We start from the raw sequence: 19461 nt of genomic DNA, 5'->3' as shown, positions 1-19461 counted from the left end.
CTATATATAGTTTCAGCTATTGATATTCAACGGAAGTCATGATTTCCTCATTAACAGATTTGTTAGGGACGATAGATCCCCAAAACTCAGATTTTGTAATTTCATCTTATCGATTAACTTATAGATTAAATGTTTAAATATTTGAATGGCTGTCGATTGATGAACTTATCGATTAAATATTTGAATGGCTGTCGATTGATGAACTTATTGAGTAATGTTTAAAAAAATTTACCATGACAATATCAATTATAAATATTTGTATAAATACGCTTGACTTGTGTGCCTGATTGACCTGACCTGGTATCTGCTGGTTGCCTGTGGAATACACTTTCTACTCCTTACCAAGACTTCTTGATCGCGTTAGCTGAGTCGGAGACAACGGACCAGAATAGTCTATCGAGATTCTGAATCCCTTGATCCGATCGATAAGTCACTGCCCTCCAATCGGCGGCCCTTTGAGTTATAACAAGATTACATAATTGAATGTATTAGTCGCCTATAATTCAGTTTATGAAATCAGTCTATTTACTTCAGTTAATGATTACTAATAAAATATTGTACGAAGTAAAAACCGGAACTAATTCAAATCTAGTCTTATTACATTACTTTTTCATAAACATTGGGTAAAAATAGCTTGATACAAAGGTGTCTACTGTTTTTTTTTCTATCAAAGAGGTACATGAACAAGAATAGAATGTCAGATGGAGAGGATATACAAAATACCAAAGTGGTTTTAATTAAGATACTGATATGGACTATTGTTCTAAAAGTTTGACGTTCACTTATCCAATCCTCAATGATAAAAAATCTTCCCTTTATCACTTTGGAATTTCCACTTTATAATAAAGCAGTAATACTGAACCTATCTGTACAGTCAGTTAGAATAAAATCAAATCACCACACAACATATTTCTCAAGATGGTTTCTATGGTTTCAATGTACGGTACCAAAGGTTCCTAGGAATTTTTTCATCTTATCTTTCTTCTAGCCTGTTTCACCTACAATTCTAAATGATTTTATAGCTTGCAGTCTTCCCAACTCTGGGGTAATTATTGTTAAGTAATTAGTTTAACTTGTATTTCTGTGGAAAATCTAAACGAAACAGTGATCAGTTTGTGTGCATTATTAAGTACTACTGCATACTTGCACTTAGGATATAAAGTCATGAATAAGCAATTGTGCTTTCAAGTAAATAACATATCTTATACCATCGTTACGTATTCTTGGATATAACTGATAAAATACTTTTATAGTTCAAACTATAGATATTTGCCTATCAAAATCAGTGCTCCATTAACTACAATTAAAATAGATGATCTAGAGAAAAGAAGGTCCAATCTCTTTTTTGTAATCACAGACTTCCTAGAATTGTCAAGCAAAATTAAGTGGTAGTAATGAAATGTCCACAAACTAACTGAATTATTTTTTGAAAACCTTCTAAGTTCAGTGAATAAATACTGACGTGCCAAGAAAATTATCTTATTGAACAACTGAGTGATCACCTTACAGCAATTTTAAATTTTTTAAAATTTTTATTTGTTTAAATCAGTCATATATCTCTGAATAATTATATATTTCACTTCTTGGAGATTATAAACTTGACTAAATGCTAGCCAACATTGTTTTTACATGAAAACGTTCCGTACTTAGCAAAGCGCCAACATATTCGACTACAGATTTCTTGATCCTTTTCTTGGGAGGCGCATAAATTATTACATTCTTCTTTATAATTTTGAACGCAAAATAAACAGTAGCTTAGGTTTGCACCTAGTGATGTTGTCATTGTTGAACACTGAGCAATTTGAAAGCGGAAAATTTCCAAGTCTTTTTGTGAATAAGCAATTTGTATAACTCCCAAGTTGATTATTACAAAGAAGAGATGATTTTTTGAGAAAAAGTAGTATTCAGGTCTGAAAAAAATTAAGAAATATATATTCGAACAGTTGTTTATCTTTGTGTAAGCATCAAAAATTGTATTGAAGGGCTTGCGTCACAACTTACCATTTTGCTAGATACAAGAAAGTTACATTTTGTAAAAACAGGGGAAACGAAACCACTATCAGCAATATGTAAGAAAACTTTCGTACACATGTTGTTACATCTGTTATTGTTGTTTTCCATCCACACATATTACTTATTAAAGATTAGCCTGACGCTTATAGTGTAAATCAGGGTGTCTGATTTAATCTTTGTTATGTAATTACAGTACGGGATTTTAGGTGAGGCCGCTTAGTGAACAAGATTAACTTATTGAATACTTTTCAAAACTACAATAGGATGGCTGAGAAATAACTTAGAATGGATTGTTTACCAGTCAACAAAAACAAATCCTATCCAGGAACTGGAGAAACAAATCAACAAAACTCTTTAATCGAAACAAGAAATCTACACAAAATAAGAATAATAGGGAATAATATGATATAAATCATTCAAAGTTTCATTCAAACTTAATAACATCGTAGTAATTGAGTATGATAGCATTCAAATCATGAATACTTTATATTGATTAACTGCTAGATGTAGCGAGTTGAATTTGGAATTCTTTCTATACTGTGTACGGGATGGTCATAACGGAAAAGTGATAATTTATTTGAAGTATTTCATAAAAGTTAGCAGTCGTACTTTGAATAGTCACCCTGATGATTTTCTGTAAGTGGAAATTTCACTAATACAATGTAGTAATAAGTATTTGTCCGAAATACAGTTTGCTACTTAGGAAAGGTATATAATTATCGAGTTACTTAAATCACTATTGGAAAATTATCTATAAGTTCATTGTATGTAGGAAGTTAGACCTATGTGTGATTAATACGATTAAGTAACAATAAAGTAACAATAAATATAAACTTGTGCCTTGAGTGACTTAAGGTAATATCGAAGTAATCCACATAGGATGTACATATGCCAATAAGAGATCAGTCAATTGCAGTCCTAAACATCAATGAGAAGATTCAATCAACCAATACAAAAATGACATAAACGTCACCACATTGCACAAGTTGGTTTCTATCCGGACTCAGTAGCTAAGGGAATAACGTGATGGCATTTGAAGCAACCGGTACTGGGTTCGAGTTCAGGAGTGTACATCAACTCTGGGATGCAGGTACATCCAGCTGACGAGCCCCGAATAGGATGAAAAGTGTGTACTGGATCCCACTTCTAAACATCCATCTCTGCTTATAAACGTTTAAGCTGGTATCATTTATTGTAAGAATAATCTCCGTTATGGCTGTACAGTTTAAATGGATATGCCAATGTGTTGTAGCGTCGGTTGCTATGCTAAGCTCACATAGCTTATTCTAGCTTCCGGACAGGCCAATTTATTCATTCTTCTTAAGTCATTTTTTGACCTTGTCAATTATTCGCTTACCAACCTTGACTGTTTTTTGTAAGCATATATGTGTATTTCTTATCCTATTGATCAAATGTCTGTAACTTATTTCCATCCAACTATAAACACTGATTAACGCTTGATTAGTTTGAGTTGGCTCACATATCTTCTCCACTGCGCATTATTTAGCTTCGCTTCGTTTCTCTGATTGTCTGTCTGAATAAATGGTTGTGTGAAATATACGTATACGAAATTCACTCTCGTATTTGATTTATTTAATTCCGTTATTCACCTATGCGAGTTAAGTCGATAATAATATACGAGGATTAACGACATGCATATTTCAAATAACAATCAGAAACGATCGGATTGGAGTCAGATCTCGAGCCACAAAAGTGTAAAGGGGATAAATCAATAATATTTTTCAAAACTCAGTTGTGATAGCGAATGAAGTGGAACGTGTAGTATTTCAATTTATGATGAAATATGTTGAGTTTATTACTATTATTCACTTATGTTTCCAAAAGTCACGGGTAAATTTTTGTTGGTAAATATTTTCAGTTAAAAATTTAAGGGTAATATATTCAGTCATCTGATTACTGATCGTTTGGGAATTTTATAGAAACTAGCGAGAACATGGATACATGGGTTTTAAGAAATCCATCAATAAGTATTCACCATATATAGGCTTTGTTTATCAAATAATTTAACATATGTGAATTTTTCCAGATGCTTATATTCATCTTACAACATTTTCGTGTTGTTATCAAAGTTGTGGGAAATATTAAATGTCACTAAATTTTACTAGAAAACACCAAAACAAGAAAAATATATGGTGAACAGTGATTCCTGTTGTTTAGTCAGAGTGCTGCAGATTTTCAGCTGATTTTATTGCTCAGTAATCCAGCTTGTTTTTAAAGTTAAACTTTTATAAAAGATTGTTCCATTACGTTGAACTCGTTGAAGTGATTGAGTTTATGCAGTTGAGGGTTTAGTACCTTGAATGACTCAGTTAGCTTCTCAGTTATCTAGTAAACTTCAGTGATAAACCTTTCTAATATTAGTGCTTAACCCATTATATGTGAATGTATGAGTTTCAAGATAGGTCCCATATAGAAAACCATGTTATTTGGATATGTGCTTTAGCATTTATTAAAGTGATCTACACGTAGTAATTTAAAGAAGAATTATTTTCTTGGAGTTACAATTTATAAACATAAAGCCTTCAAGTTTACTTAAACAATAGGTAACTGTATGTAAAATGGTAAGACATGTAGCGAAAAATATTGTTCTACCTGTTACCACTCACCGTTGGCGTTAAGACATAAATAGAACATCTCGAGGTTAAAGTTTGAGGATTTGGATCGTTAAGATATCATGCAGTAGTGTCTGTCCCAATTTTCACTGGCCTCAATAATTTTAAACTTCTACCACATATGATAAAGTATATTGCGCAAAGCGCTTTTCGACTCCATGTATTTTGCATATTCAAAATGTCGAAATTCTAAAGGACGGTATACGTGATTTTAAGTCTAATTGTAGGTTTCACAAACATGCATCGAATATCTCATTTAAAAGTGAGTTTTTTATATGTTCTTTGATGTGAAGATTTAGGTCAGCGTGAATAGCTGCATCCTTGATCAATAGAATTGTTTCTGCTTTTATGGACCTTAAGAACATGTTCCGAAGATAAAATTTATGTTTTAAATCTACGAATTAAAAATGAATTGAAGTATTTTTATAACGTTAAGGTAATGCACGTCGTGATCTGAATCTTTATTCCAAAACTCTTTTTCCCCTTTATAATTCTGAACTGACTACAATGATCAAGCCAATCATACGATAAATTTTATCCCTAACTTTCAGCCTACCATAATTCACTCTGTTTAATGTAAAAAAAGTCAAATATCGCAGTTGAAGTTCAGGAGTTTTATGAATTTGTTTGCATAAGGTTTCGTTAATTTGATTATTCAAGATTTTATCAACTGGAGAATCAAAAGGTTCGAATCTATCTCTCCTTTCCTAATGCTGTCTATAGATATCGTTTCCACGAAAGGTAACTATTCCGTGATTGATATGCACAGATGGTTCTTAATAAATGATATTTTTCATGATAACGGTGAGTATATATACATAATTGATTATTCACTAGTGAACGGCTTATGTATGTTGATCCACATGTTAAGCCTATCAACGTGTCCCATATAGGTCATCATACTATCACTTATTCTCAGCTCATTTGATTTCGTCAAAGTCTATAACTTTAATCTTCAATCATAGGCAGAGTCGTTTTAAACATAGTTCACTGATTTGTTAGGCCGGATAAAATATTTTACTTCAACTGTTATGCTATTCGAGTGTCATCTAACAAGCTTAAATGCAGAACAGTAGTTACTGTTATAACAGAATTTTAATTAAATACTTCTGAATGTTAGCGACTGAGTTATCGAGATTAATAATTTTGAGCCAAAATTGATAAATAGTATACGTATAGACCCGTTAGAAGTTAGAACATGGAGAACAATACAATGAAAAGTGTTTCAGTTATGATTTATGTTTCCTTATTGAAAATGAGTGAAAAAACGTTCCTCCATAACATCAAAAATTTGTTTACGAGTTAAAATCTAATTATAGTGTTATTATTTATTACATTCACCTTGAGTTAATAATTTTCCATTGAATCCGTAAATCCATGAGTGTCGTTTGAAAAGTTAATGGAAACGTTAATCATACAGTACTAATTTAACTATTTTTATCGTCTCAAAGTGAAACCGTTCAGCTCTGTTTTTCAAGCCGGACATAAAATGAATTAACATATGTATCTTATTAGGAAATTTTTAGACTATGAATTGTTGTACAAAAAAGTGAATTGACTCTAGTATATTTTGTTATAAAATCCAATGGATATTAATCATCATTATGGATTTAAAATGTAAAGTTTTTGTATTTTGAGAATCATGCTTTCTCTTATGTAAACTGGTTCATGATAAATACCTGAGAGCTTCATACTGTAATAACACATAAATATTGAATAAAATGGTTATTATTATTGCTTTTATAAATGGATTTAGTTGGAATCACTTAAACTTCGAAAAATATCAACCATTTAATTCCCATTTGAACATAAATCAAACAACATGGATATTCTGAAAATTATAGGGTCACTGAAAATAAATACGAGTTAAAACCAATAAATATATAATGGTAAGTAGTTTTAAGCCTTCGTTTAATATAAACGTCCTAGTAACAATACCGAAATGCCCTATAACGTTACATGGTTTAGTTTATTTATTTATTTGAGTTCCAAGTTTAAATTTTAAATTCATTGGTCATTAAAGCATAAAGATTTCACAGACATACAAACAGTTCTTTGGTCATTTCTTCGTATTCTCAAATAGTTATTATACTGTAAAATGTTCTATTGAGATGTTCGGAATGTTCTATTGAGATTTCTACTGATAGGTTGGTATTGCGTTTGTACAAACAAAATCCTACTAATACATAATTAACTTTAGTTCAGTCTTCAAATAAAACAAACGAAGCAATCAAAACTATATGCGATGTTTACAGGCTGACTTCTTCATTTTAGTAAAAAATTAACGATGAATTAATAAACAGGATTGAAAGCAAACTGACTTTCATACTGTGTCATAAATGGACTATATAATGATTGAATGTTTTGTTGAATGAATCCACACTTTTGCAAATTGTGAAACAAATAAATCTATCGTATGAATGACGTTTTGAAAACTGAATATAAAATTTTCCACTTATTATTGACAATTTTTTTAAAATCCAGACCTACTATTTTCCAAGATGTTTGGATAATGCTCTTTTGTTAAAAAAAACACGCAGTATCTAAGTCAAGCCTCAAAATCTATGTGGTAATTTATACCAGATTACTAAAGTCAATTATGAGAACTATTTGTCACATAGAGAAATGAAACATTAGAATAAATAAAAATAGAGAATGGATGAAAATCACAAACACTATATTGTTAAATTTCAAATGAGTATTATCACGCCAAGTACAGATGGACGACGCCTTAATTTCAAAAACAGAGGACAGAGATTTAACCATAAGGTGTTTCTACGGATTATGTTTAAATTAAGAAAACATTTATAAGCGATTAATATGGCTATAACAAAGCAGGAACAGGCTATCTTTTTTCGGCATATTTCAGTCATCTCGCATCATTTACTTAACAATATTATTAGATTTCAAGTAGTGTTACACAATCAAGTATTATGTTTCTATTGGTGTAAAAGTGTACATTCTTTATTTCTGATATGTATACAATCGAAATGAAGTGGAAAAAGTGAAGACTCTAGAGTGTTCACATGAGGATAATTTACAGAGATCAGAGGGCTATAAGTTATCTTGACTGAAAAAACTTGAACAATATCAAAACACCACTACTGATCGTACTAGGTTCATGAAAACCAGTATGTAAGGGAATCGGAAGCCGATATCAAGTTCAAACACTAATAAGCTAAAATTTGATTATCATAAGATTCCTACCAAAAAGTAAGTTATGAGGCTAAAAATTTAACCAAGTCAGAAAATAAGATGCTTTATATTTTATTAAAAATCATAGATTATAACTTAAACTTAAGATAACACGTTCTGTAGTGGCCTAGCTTTAAATTGTTCATGAAATATGAAACCTGATTTTCACTTTTATCAATCCATAGTTGATATAAGGTCAACCAATTCTAAAAGCATTACAACAGTAAATTGGAAAAAAAACAAGGAACGAGAATTTCAATTTGATAAAACGGACAATAGATATACATATTAGTTAAGGAATCAACTTCAATTATAGAATAATAACAATTTTCATACTGATCAGAGAAACTATTTGAGTGATTTTCATTGGTCTTTTATCTTTTTATAATATTAGTTATTCAGTTAACTGTACAATTACATGAGTACTCGTTGAAGTAAATAGTGTCTTTTGAAATCATAATCACGTGAACGAGAAATATATAAAGTAATCGACTACGATTCAACTTTACTGAGCTTCAGAGCGTTGACTTTTGTTCACATCATATTCTACAGTAATAGATTCCCGCAACCATTGTTTTTTTTACAGGAATTTAATATATAGAATCACTACATAGGTGGAGAGGCAATTCGAAGCTGTAAAGACAAATTAATTAATTTCTAAATCTATGGAACCCATTTGATTTTTCATATTATAATTGAAAACACCTTTGTTTAAAAATAATATTTCACTTATGACTGTTTTTTACTGATCTCTATAACAATTAGTATACTTGAGAGATCACCTAAACTTCTGTATTACACGTTGGCTTTTCTTCTATCCGGCTGAATGTAAAAAAAAGGTTAATTACATCTAACTTCACGAAATAAAGACCTAGAAATCTCTGCCGCAGAAGTTATATTGAAAGATTTTTTAACCATATGATATGCAGAAGCAGAGGGTCATTGATTTATCATCTCTTAACTGACATATCACACAGAACATGAAAAAAGGTTATGGTTACCTAATAATTGATTCATGACCAAGTGATAATTGATTTTATTTTTAAAAGTTTATTCAAATGTGAGCTTTTTGGTACACCTTTTTCTGTCTTCAAACCGATTGATACGTAAATTTGTGTATATTAAAATGAACAGAAATAAATAGTTTTTATTTATTAACCAATGTATTCGAGAATGTCACTTGACTTAATACACTTGTCAAGTGCATAGATAACCCGTATACCATTAACTGTTTTATCTTAATATCCTAATTTAGGTCTTTGTTTATACTCAGGTAACCTGAGTACACATCAATCAAAGGTTTGTAATGCATAAAATAATAATATGATTCTGGAGAGTCTTTCAGTTTTTTTTAATGAATCTAAACAGTCAGTTCTCTGTATTTGATTTGCAATAAAATTCATCTATTGAGAACTATTTGAAAAGTTAATACTCGCTAATTCCCGAAAACTGTTCTTAAACGCTTTTATGTAAAAAGATCTATGTTCAACAACAAAATCAAATAAATTTGTCTCCAGCATGAGACTGGATACTACCACAACTGTTTCTTACAACTCAATATTCATGAATATTTGGGAATAAATGTAAGGTTTTAGAGCACAATTTCCAATGAATAATTATGCCTTTTTTGAGCAAGCATGAATTTTCTTGTACCATATTGAACAGACAAAAACATTTATTTATGTTTGACTACTGTTAAACAACAGAGAACATTGAATGACATTTTCTTATTTAAAGTAAAAACTATGATTCTATCTGTCTGTTGTGTATATTCGTAGGGATTTACGTTGTTAGTTTTTAAAACTGAGACTTATATTTAACATTCAACGGACTTCATCACTAGTTTATGATGTCTTTTATTTAGGATCAAAACAATTTACAATAAATATATTCAACAAATCTTATTTCTTTACATTGTATAAGATATTTCCATCAAAACTTTGTTAGTTATTCAGAAGTAGAAACAGGGCCTAATCGTGCATGAGTAATTTTATATTTAAACATTGTTGAACAACTTCAAGTAACATATCATAATCATTTTGAGACAAAAGAAAAACCTCTTAGTGTAATGAATATAGGTAGATACTTATTATCGTACACGATTCCAAACAGCCAATTATTTCTAAAGCAATCATTTATCTTATATAATGAAGGCCAAAGTTATTTCATTTATTAAGTGAAAGACAAGGTTACATTGAAATCAATGCACAATAATCAAGACATGAACAATTCGAATTTTCCTGATCCATGTCATAGTACATAAAATAACGTTAATGCAGTTAAATAGTGATTGGTTGTTTTTAAGCGAAAACAATTGTGTTTTTTTTTAAATAAACTGGAAATCATAAAATCATTCTATGATCTTTAATTAGAATATGGTGTCATATGCCAACAGGAGACTGATCAATTGCAGTCTTAAATAACAATGGAAAGATACAAGTAAACAAGATCAAGTGAATGTAGTGTCTTATAATATCTTCAGTATCACAGAATAATGAATTATTCTCATGCTACAACATTTTGTGTGTTTATATTTTTTGGTATTCTCTATGGAAACTGTTAACTCATAAAGAAGCACTAACTTCTTTTCCATATTTGAGATTAAATTTTATCTTTCATTCATAATTCGTTTTCCTTCAAGTTATGACAGGCTATGATTGAAGTTTTTAATCTTTTAACCATGAAAAATAAGGGAACAAAATATTAACCTACAATTCTTTATATTTACCTATTTTGATGAGTAGAAAAATAAAACTCCATGTACATAATGACAAATTAATTGTCAATTAGTTGGGCAGGGCAGACGCTTATCACAACTAGTTGACATGTATATGTTATCAATAATTTTGGTAACTTTGTATCTTCATGATTTAAGTTTGCATTATTCGACTTCAGTCAACCTAATAATAGTGCTGAATAATAATAGTTTCACTCAATATTGGAAACTTTTTATAGTCAATAATTCTCGATACCAACTATGCGGAATTGCAACCCATATCTCTAAAACATGTAGTTAAATTGTAATTTTATTTATAAAGAAATGTATTCTATAAACGTTTTTAACAATCACTACCTGTCACCGATATGCAGTTTCCTTTCCAAGCGATTCCGCTACTAGAAACAGTTCTTCTATTTTGAGGTAATCCTGACAGGGTGCACATAACCGAACTAAAACTAATCGATTTTCACTTGATGTATTAACAAAGAGCTAATCCAAACCATTTCAAATTTGTAAGTTGAAATGACTAAAAAAAGACTTCTTAATTGATTATTAAAAGAACATGTTTTGATAAATTGAAAAAAATAAGATAAAACCATTAATGGAATATTTTAAAATATCAGTTATAAACTGGTTTACCATGAAATCACTAAACATCCAGTTTTTCTTTTTCATTTAAATGATAATTCTAGTGGTTATCAAATATCCAGCTAAATAGAGTAGCCTATATGCAAATAAATTATAATTATTTAAGTTTATTTATAACCTATGAATAATTTCTACAATGTCAATGCAAATAACTGTATAAATGATTACTTGTACACTTACAGCATGTTTTAGAAACGTATTTATTATAATACTACCAACTGTTCAACTCAAACTGTACTCATTAATAAAAATAACAGATTTAAAAGATATTCTTTGATGACTTCAAACATTCGGCGTATAGCCTTTTATTCTTGTCGTAACGAAGATGTTTAAAACTTTGGCGAAATTCTAATTTATGAACGAGGCAATCAGAAGTGTTTCAGGGATTTCAAGGTAACGGCACCAACTTCAGTGCTTAATGCTAACGTACGATCGGTTCAAAGGGAATTTTGTACAAAACGTGATAATTGAGCGGCTATAACAAATAAAACGGCGAGACTATAATTTGTGGACGAATAAATCAGGTATAAGATAACGGATCTCGGATTTTGGCGCAAAAGCACTTCATCCATTTGGCTAAATAGATTTCTGTCATTATAGCTTATATCAGTTCGTGATGAAAACCTCAAATATAATTCATAACTAAGGCACGTTATGACAATTATTGCGAACTGGATTACATAACCAAAAGGTGAGAAACTGCATAATTTTCCACTTTACCTAAGGGTATGAAAATATTCATTTAAAGAAATTCGATCCTAAATATTTTTTATTCTTCAACAGTTCATTAAATTTACTTAACTTTTCAACAACAACAAATATTTAAATTTCTATACATACGTGTAATTCATTATCCATTGGGCACCTTCATAAATACAAATAAAACACAATCATATGTTAGCGAGTACAAAATATCCAAGTTATCAAGATATCAGATGCGTTTTGTGGATATTATAGTAATTTCAGTGGTTAAAATCATTAGTCAGTTGAAGCTAGACGGTCGTCCAGTGCTTCCAGGTTTTCCATGGTGGTCTAGCTTCAACTGACTCATGATCTTAACCATTGAAATTATCAAGATATATTAATGCATGGATGTCGTAATATCGTCTTACTTATAATCTTGCTTAAATGATTATTGATATATAGTTTTTTTTGTCAATACTAAGTAATTTGGGAGGGGAAATAACAAAGTTTATTTAACAAATAAATAATGTCTAACCACAGATATAAATTAAATTATATGTGAGATAAAATTATATTTATTGATTATTGATATAGGATGTAATTAGTTTACAGCATAATAGAATAAACCTAACTTTCGACGAAACATTGTTGTGAATGAATGATCCAATAGAAATAATTTTTAAAGTAGGTTAACTCATTTTTGCCTACTTATAAAGGTTGAATAAAAAAGAACAGTTGAGAAGAACTAGACATAATAAAACTGTTGCCAAAATTTCGATAAAGCAATGATAAAGAGGAATTGATCTGAAAAAATGTAATGTATTTGCACTGTACATTTCGAACAATCTGGTCACACATATACTAGTCAGATAAAGATCAGTTAAATTATTAATCTTCATAGAAAATCCCATAAAAAGTATATGTGTGACCAGATTGTTCTAAATGTACAGCGCAAATACATTGCATCTTTCACATCAACTCCGTCCCCTCGTAGATCTATAAAAATTTAGGAAAGGGATTGATTGCTTTAAAGTTGCAAAACTGTTTAACTATAACCTGAAAATTAATATTACGGCTGTCGGACGAACATCTAGATTCCACTTATAATCTAATGTAACGAGATCATATTTTATTCATGCACAAATTTGTATGTTCTCAATAGTTGGAATACTTTTTCATGATGAGTTATCTAATGTCGTGCCAGATTCTGTACGATTTTTGTTTAAAAATCAAACAATTTACCTGTAAATCATCAACGACATGCATTTATTTGATAGGATAGATGTTTATATTAATTTGGGATCTAAGATGTAGCATAAGTTCCTTACATTCAGCCTTTATATATTAGATCTCAAAACTGATATCAACCGTTGCTAAGTTTTCAACCAATACTAATTTGATTAACGACCGTAAATGTAGAATTATTTGGAAGTCTACCGAATGCTGTCATCCGTCAAATACTTTCTCGTCACTTCATTTGTTTCCATCTAATACTCCAAATGCGGTTAAGATTTTTAGTTTTATGCTTTATTAGGTGATGGTGAAAACGGACCCGACAATACGCAAGTCAATCTGTGAATAGTATCATGTTCATTATAACGTTCAGTGACTGTTTTGAGATTTAGAGGTACACAAAGTTTAAGAAAACTTACTTTATCTGCATAATGCAGTTACACTATTATTTCTTCTTATGATCGCTGGGTGAACTTAGGATCGGGCGACATCAATCTATAGAATATCTATGAGGTAAGATTCTGGGAAAGTTTCTCGTGTTACTTTTAAACAGAATAGTCTTTTGAGAAAGGCATTATTTAGTTATGATCATCATGCACAGCATAACGTAAAAGTGTCTCCAGCTGCTTTACTCCTTGTAAGTGAAAATTTAAAAAATCATAGGGATCAAATATATTTAATTTTGTCGTGGTTTGAGAATCGAACATGTAGAACAGACAGTCATAAAAACTTCATTTTGCTGACAAGATTTGAACAGTCATTTAAAAATCTGGGATAGAATCTAATGAGTTATCCCACTGTTTACTTTCTAAAACGTGGAAGCTGGTTACATCATGTTGACGCTTAGCATGGAATCCAAGTTGCAAAACAAAACTTGTGATAATAGTTTCTATGTTTTATCGTATTGTTTATTTAATTCCATTAGTGAATTTGCTTAATGAGAATTATGAGTAACCTTCCATTTATTCATCAATTTAATACATGTGATGAAACTGAATCAAATTTCTTGCCTTTTCACTTTTACAACATTCTAGTAAACTTAATTATTTCCCTGTGGTTAATCCAAAACCTTCAGAGGTATTGTAAAATAAATACATTGTCCCCATTTAAAACGATTATAAATGGCCATAAATGCTCAGAATAATTAGTGGGAAAACTGAAATGGCACAATTATAGGTTAATCTTCATTAAAACATTTTCCACTACGTTCTAACAATATAAAACATAAAAATATTGGACTGGAGAAAACAATAAAAACTTTTATGTCAAAGAATTTAAACGAAGCTATTCCTATGCAATACTTGTCCTTTGGATTATCCCATCATTTTGAGGATTACAATAAAAGTTCAAAATTCTGTAATGTACGTCCATTATTGATTATCGTACAACATTTTTATTTTCCTACTTAGATTTCGAAAAATTAGCTTCCATTAGTAACTTTATAAATATACATGGCCTATTTTAGTAGGCACTGAACTCAATAAAAAATATGGAAGCCACGATCGATGAAATGAATCCAGGGTTGTTTTCTCATGTGCTATGGATTTGGCTGGATTTTTATTTAAGTTTACTGAGCTATCCAAAATGTATGTTATACTACTATCATTTTATACTAAATCATGTAATAAGTAGGTTTAGTTATTTCAGAACTATGGCAATCGCCAACGAGTATTAAAAAATTACTCATAAATATATCTTACGGCAAAATAGTTATACACGGAACAGAATAGATTATTGGTATATAAATATTAACACGTCTCAAAAATAAAAATGTTCTCCCAAAAGAAACTTTTTAGCTTACCCATCTGTATCTTAGTGACTGTTGTTTTCACAAACAGACTGATACTTGTTAAGACCAATCTTAGCAAACATTTGTGAGCGTAAATCAAGTGAATAAGGTCTGATATTTGAGATAAAATAGAAATGTTTTCACTTAAATTTACCAAAATATCTATTAACAGCTAATAATCACTGTATAAAAAAATCATCCAAACAGTTTACAAAAATTTCCAACCATAGCAGTGTCAAATGTAATCCGTTAAACAAATTTACTAAGGCTGCATTCTTATAGCAACAAGTTATTCAATAGTGATTTTTCTCAAGCTTCAGCCTGAATGTGCTGTCAATAATCTTGATGCATGACATTAATCTACAATGTATTATACCGTGAACTGGATTGTGAAACTAGAATATTTTAATAATGTGATTCATGGGTCGATACAAGCTAGACCATCATTGAAAACCTGGAAGCAGTGTGCTGCCGTTTCGTCCAAGCATGAGACTCCTCAGCAGTGCCCATCCACGATCCCTGCGCTCGAACCCCTCACGCAGGATCGTGGGGTCGCACTGCTGAAGAGTCCCATGCTAGGACGAAACGGCCGTCCAGTGCTTCCAGGCTTTCAATGGTGGTCTAGCTTACATCGACTCATGAATCCAACTATTAAAATCACTACAATCTCCACAAACCTCCACTCTAAAAATGAAATATCACTGAAACTCAGATAGAAATTGCTCATTTTTAATCTGAAGTGTTATAGATTGTCAACATAACATCAAACAACCTTGTTCGTCAGTTCTACAATCTGCTTAATTGTTTAAACTACTTCCGAAATGTAAGATTGTCTTAGCATTCGCAATGGCATTAACTACCTTCCTAACAAGCTATCCACGAATCTTAATTATCTATAGCGTGGATCAGTTAGTGCTTTTCAAAAGCCAAAAATCACGTTTGGGAAGGCTTTCTTTTAATATACTATACTATAATTTAGCTTATTGAAAAGAGTTAATTTATTTTAACCTTTATATCAATGATTTTCTATTATATTCATGACATGACAAATTGTACTGTCATTATAAAATACATTTACTATATCATCTGTCTTGTCATATTCATGTAAACCTAGATGGTTTAGAAAGTCCAATAAAAAACTTTTGTTAGTTGTTTGAAAAGAAAAGTTTTCTTAAAAGTCCATTTCATTATTATTCTGAAGCGTCTTCACGTTTTAATAGGTTCCGTCAGTTCTGACGTCATATTAAAAATTTATGTTTTGGTCTTGTGTTTATTTTTACTAATTAATTTGTACTTTTTCAACGGTAATTAGTTATTATTGTCCACCGACAATGTTCAACAGTTAATATTCAACTATTAGTATGACCTTCACGTTTGTTAAGTGAACAGTCGTCTATCATACTGAACCGTAAATTATTTTCAGTCTCCTATCCTTCTCTAACATCCTGATCATTGCACAACCTTCTTTTGATATTTGAAACCTCGGATCACTCTATGATGTAATCTCTCCTATTTATATACTCATATATTCATAAAAAACTGCTGTCTTCGATTTCACAGTAAGTTTTGTTTTCACTTCTTCCTACAACGTTTTTCGTGACTCAGCTAATTTAGTTTAAGAATCCATTTCATACTATAGTACAGATACACCAATTATAATGATGGTAACTCAATGGTTCATACAGTACACATTCGAATGAAAAGTTAGTAAAATAGGACAGTGTTTTTTACTTTATGACATAAAGAATTTTACAGAAAAAGTGGCAGAGCGATTAATGTACATTAGAAAGGTCTATTTATTAGTTGTGTGATTACATCACGTTGCATCATAAAAAACAATTTGGCTTCACAATATTTGATCGACTTATTGTAAATTCACAGTTCTGGTAAAGTTTGGTTATTCAAGTTGAAAAGTATTTAAAAACCCAATCACTTTCCGATCATGGAAACGGTGATGAATAATACGATAGTATCTTTTAAAAGCTCCAAATGGAGGTTACACACTAAAAGTATAGATATGAAGAAAATTCCTATCGAGGCAATGAAATCTATTATGGAACTGCTACAGAATTATGAAGTAAAAGTGTTTGTTACGTGGTCGTAAACAGAATAAATTCCTTTACAGAAAAAGAATTCTGACTCCTCACACAAAATGATGCATACGTAGTCCTTTAGTTTTAAAGTCATTTTACCAATTTAGGTGTTTAATGAACACTGATTATTCTTTTCAGTATTTATTGTAGTTGATAATCCACTGAAAAGTTTGAGTTCAGACTACATTGTTAATTGCAAGACGTATATTGAATGCGGTGCTATGTCTTCATACTTGTCAGTGAGATAAAACCACTGATATTTTACAGATTAGTCCCATTTTTTCTCAAGTTGGTTATTAACGTGTGTTAGTTGCATGTGTTAGTGTATTTTCGTAACAGTTCTTTTATTAACCAGAGATATGAAATCTTAATTAATAGATTTACTAATCGGTAAGGTTTTTTCTATAGAATGTAATCGAATAGTTTACCGAAATCTGTGCTAATTGATTTAAACTGTCATGTTAAATATACCTGATTACAAAGTAGGAAGTGGAAATCTGACCTAGTGATTAGTTAACCCATATAAATGCTGCAGTATTCAAAAACCAGAAAGTTAGCAGGAAGAAATCATTGATTTTTGTTACTTGTAGCCGTTAGTTCTCAGTTTATTCCTTCAAGGAAATAATTTTTATATATTTTTAAAAATGTCATAAGGTTAATACAAAATTGAGACGTCTGACAGTCCGTAGTAAATTACTGAAACCAGTTAATATGAACTCTTCAAATGGTAAGTATTGGCATAAATACCAATGTCAGTTTAAGAAAGAATGTAGATTTAGCTTATTTATGCTGGTTTTAGTTGACGGATGTTAGTTAGAAAGACACCCAAAACCAAGGCTTGTGCACCAGTGTTTAGAATCTCTTAACGTATGCATAAATTTTTCAGTCTTAAAACCCTATACATCCCATTCGCACTACATTCTTTGTACGTGTCTTAGTCAAGTACTTATTCAATCGTGGTCAGTGCTTTCGATTACAAAATGAATATGATGAATACCAGGATTGAACAAATTAAGATTATTGCTTTTTCCACTAATTAATTTGATACGTTGGATACGTTTTTTTCACAGAACAACGTTCAATACAATGTACAGTCATCAAATCAAACATAAATCTGATCAAAATAATGTTAATATAAGCAAAAGCACCATTAAAATCTCTGTGAGTTAATGCGTCAATAATTCACAGTTATGATAGTGGGATATCCAGATTACTATGAACTTCATATGTAACATTAATTTTTGTTAAAAATGAATGGCGTATTGACAGTTTGTTTGGCAAATTTACTGTCCAACATAAACTTAGGATTTAGGAGCATCTTGATGTGCTTCAAAGAAAACTATTACATTGAAATTTATGAAGTGAATCAGGTGTCTTATAACTAAGTTTCGGTTGAACGGCTGGCTATTTACTCATACATTTTGACTGAAAGTATGTTTCATTAGTAAACATATACTTTATAAAATCATGCATTTAAAATCTTGAGACTAATGTTTTATATTTTGAAATTCTAGAGCTGTTGAAGATAAATTGAGTGTCTCCTTGAAAATCAGAAGGAGCTTTCGATCTTGTTAGGAAAACATTTGTTGTACAACTGAGATTTTTACGAACTCAATTACAAAATGGCTTATTGATAATTCTAGGAAAATTGTAAATTATTCAACTTCATATTGTTTTAAACGGTAAACCAGTCTCTTTAGCACTTCATCTCTGTTTATTGTCACAAATGATCTCACTATTCTATTAACTTTAAATATAATACGATCAGTACATATTAGAAAGTCTCATTGTTCTGATAGGAAAGATTACAGCCAATCGTTGAAAAACACCGACGAAACCAATCTAATCAGCTATCTTTTTGAAACAACAATGTTTTATATATAAATAATGCCTACAAACCATGTTTTAGTAAATTAGAAACAAAATCGTATCACCAAGCTTATAATTTATGCATCTAAATATATCTGTTTTTCGGAGGTATAGCTACGTATAACTGTTATTGTTGCGTTAAATATTGTACAAAATAATTAGCAATCCGGTTGATTGAAGCTCCTAGATTTTGCATAAGATAATATATTAATCGTCATAGTAACTAATACTTTTTAAATATTCTATGAAAGGAAAATAAACTTGACCTACCTCATGATTGATTCGGGAAATATTCAAAAAATATATATTTACAGAAAATCACTTTAAAATTAAAATTTAGAGGTTTTACATTGGAATTCCCCTTTAAAAAAATCTGGTAATGTTGTAACGAATTAGGTAGCTTGTTTACTTGAATAGTTTTAGACCAATAGTAGTTTTCCTTTCATTATGTTTTTTTCGTGGTTTATTCTGAAAGAATACATAGCATTCCGTGATTAAAAGTTAGAACAAAGATTTGTGTGATTGGACTATGTGAATAATGTCATAACGAATGAGCTGAATAGAGTCATTTTATTTTTCGTTTGA

The 19461-nt window shown here is 30.4% G+C and overlaps 1 protein-coding gene across 1 annotated transcript; it reads right to left on the bottom strand.

Annotated features, from left to right (window-relative positions):
- Window positions 1-1512: 1512 nt before the first annotated feature.
- Window positions 1513-19196, bottom strand: MS3_00003416 (uncharacterized protein). Its single transcript, XM_051211210.1, has 2 exons — window positions 19147-19196; window positions 1513-1910 (listed from the first exon to the last, which is right to left on the bottom strand). The coding sequence occupies exons 1-2, from the start codon at window positions 19149-19151 to the stop codon at window positions 1610-1612; spliced, it is 306 nt and encodes a 101-aa protein (XP_051071248.1). The 5' UTR covers window positions 19152-19196; the 3' UTR covers window positions 1513-1609.
- Window positions 19197-19461: the final 265 nt, after the last annotated feature.

Source organism: Schistosoma haematobium, chromosome ZW (genome assembly GCF_000699445.3).
Source record: "Schistosoma haematobium chromosome ZW, whole genome shotgun sequence".
Lineage (NCBI taxonomy): Eukaryota > Metazoa > Platyhelminthes > Trematoda > Strigeidida > Schistosomatidae > Schistosoma > Schistosoma haematobium.
This window is presented reverse-complemented; position numbering and strand designations above follow the sequence as displayed.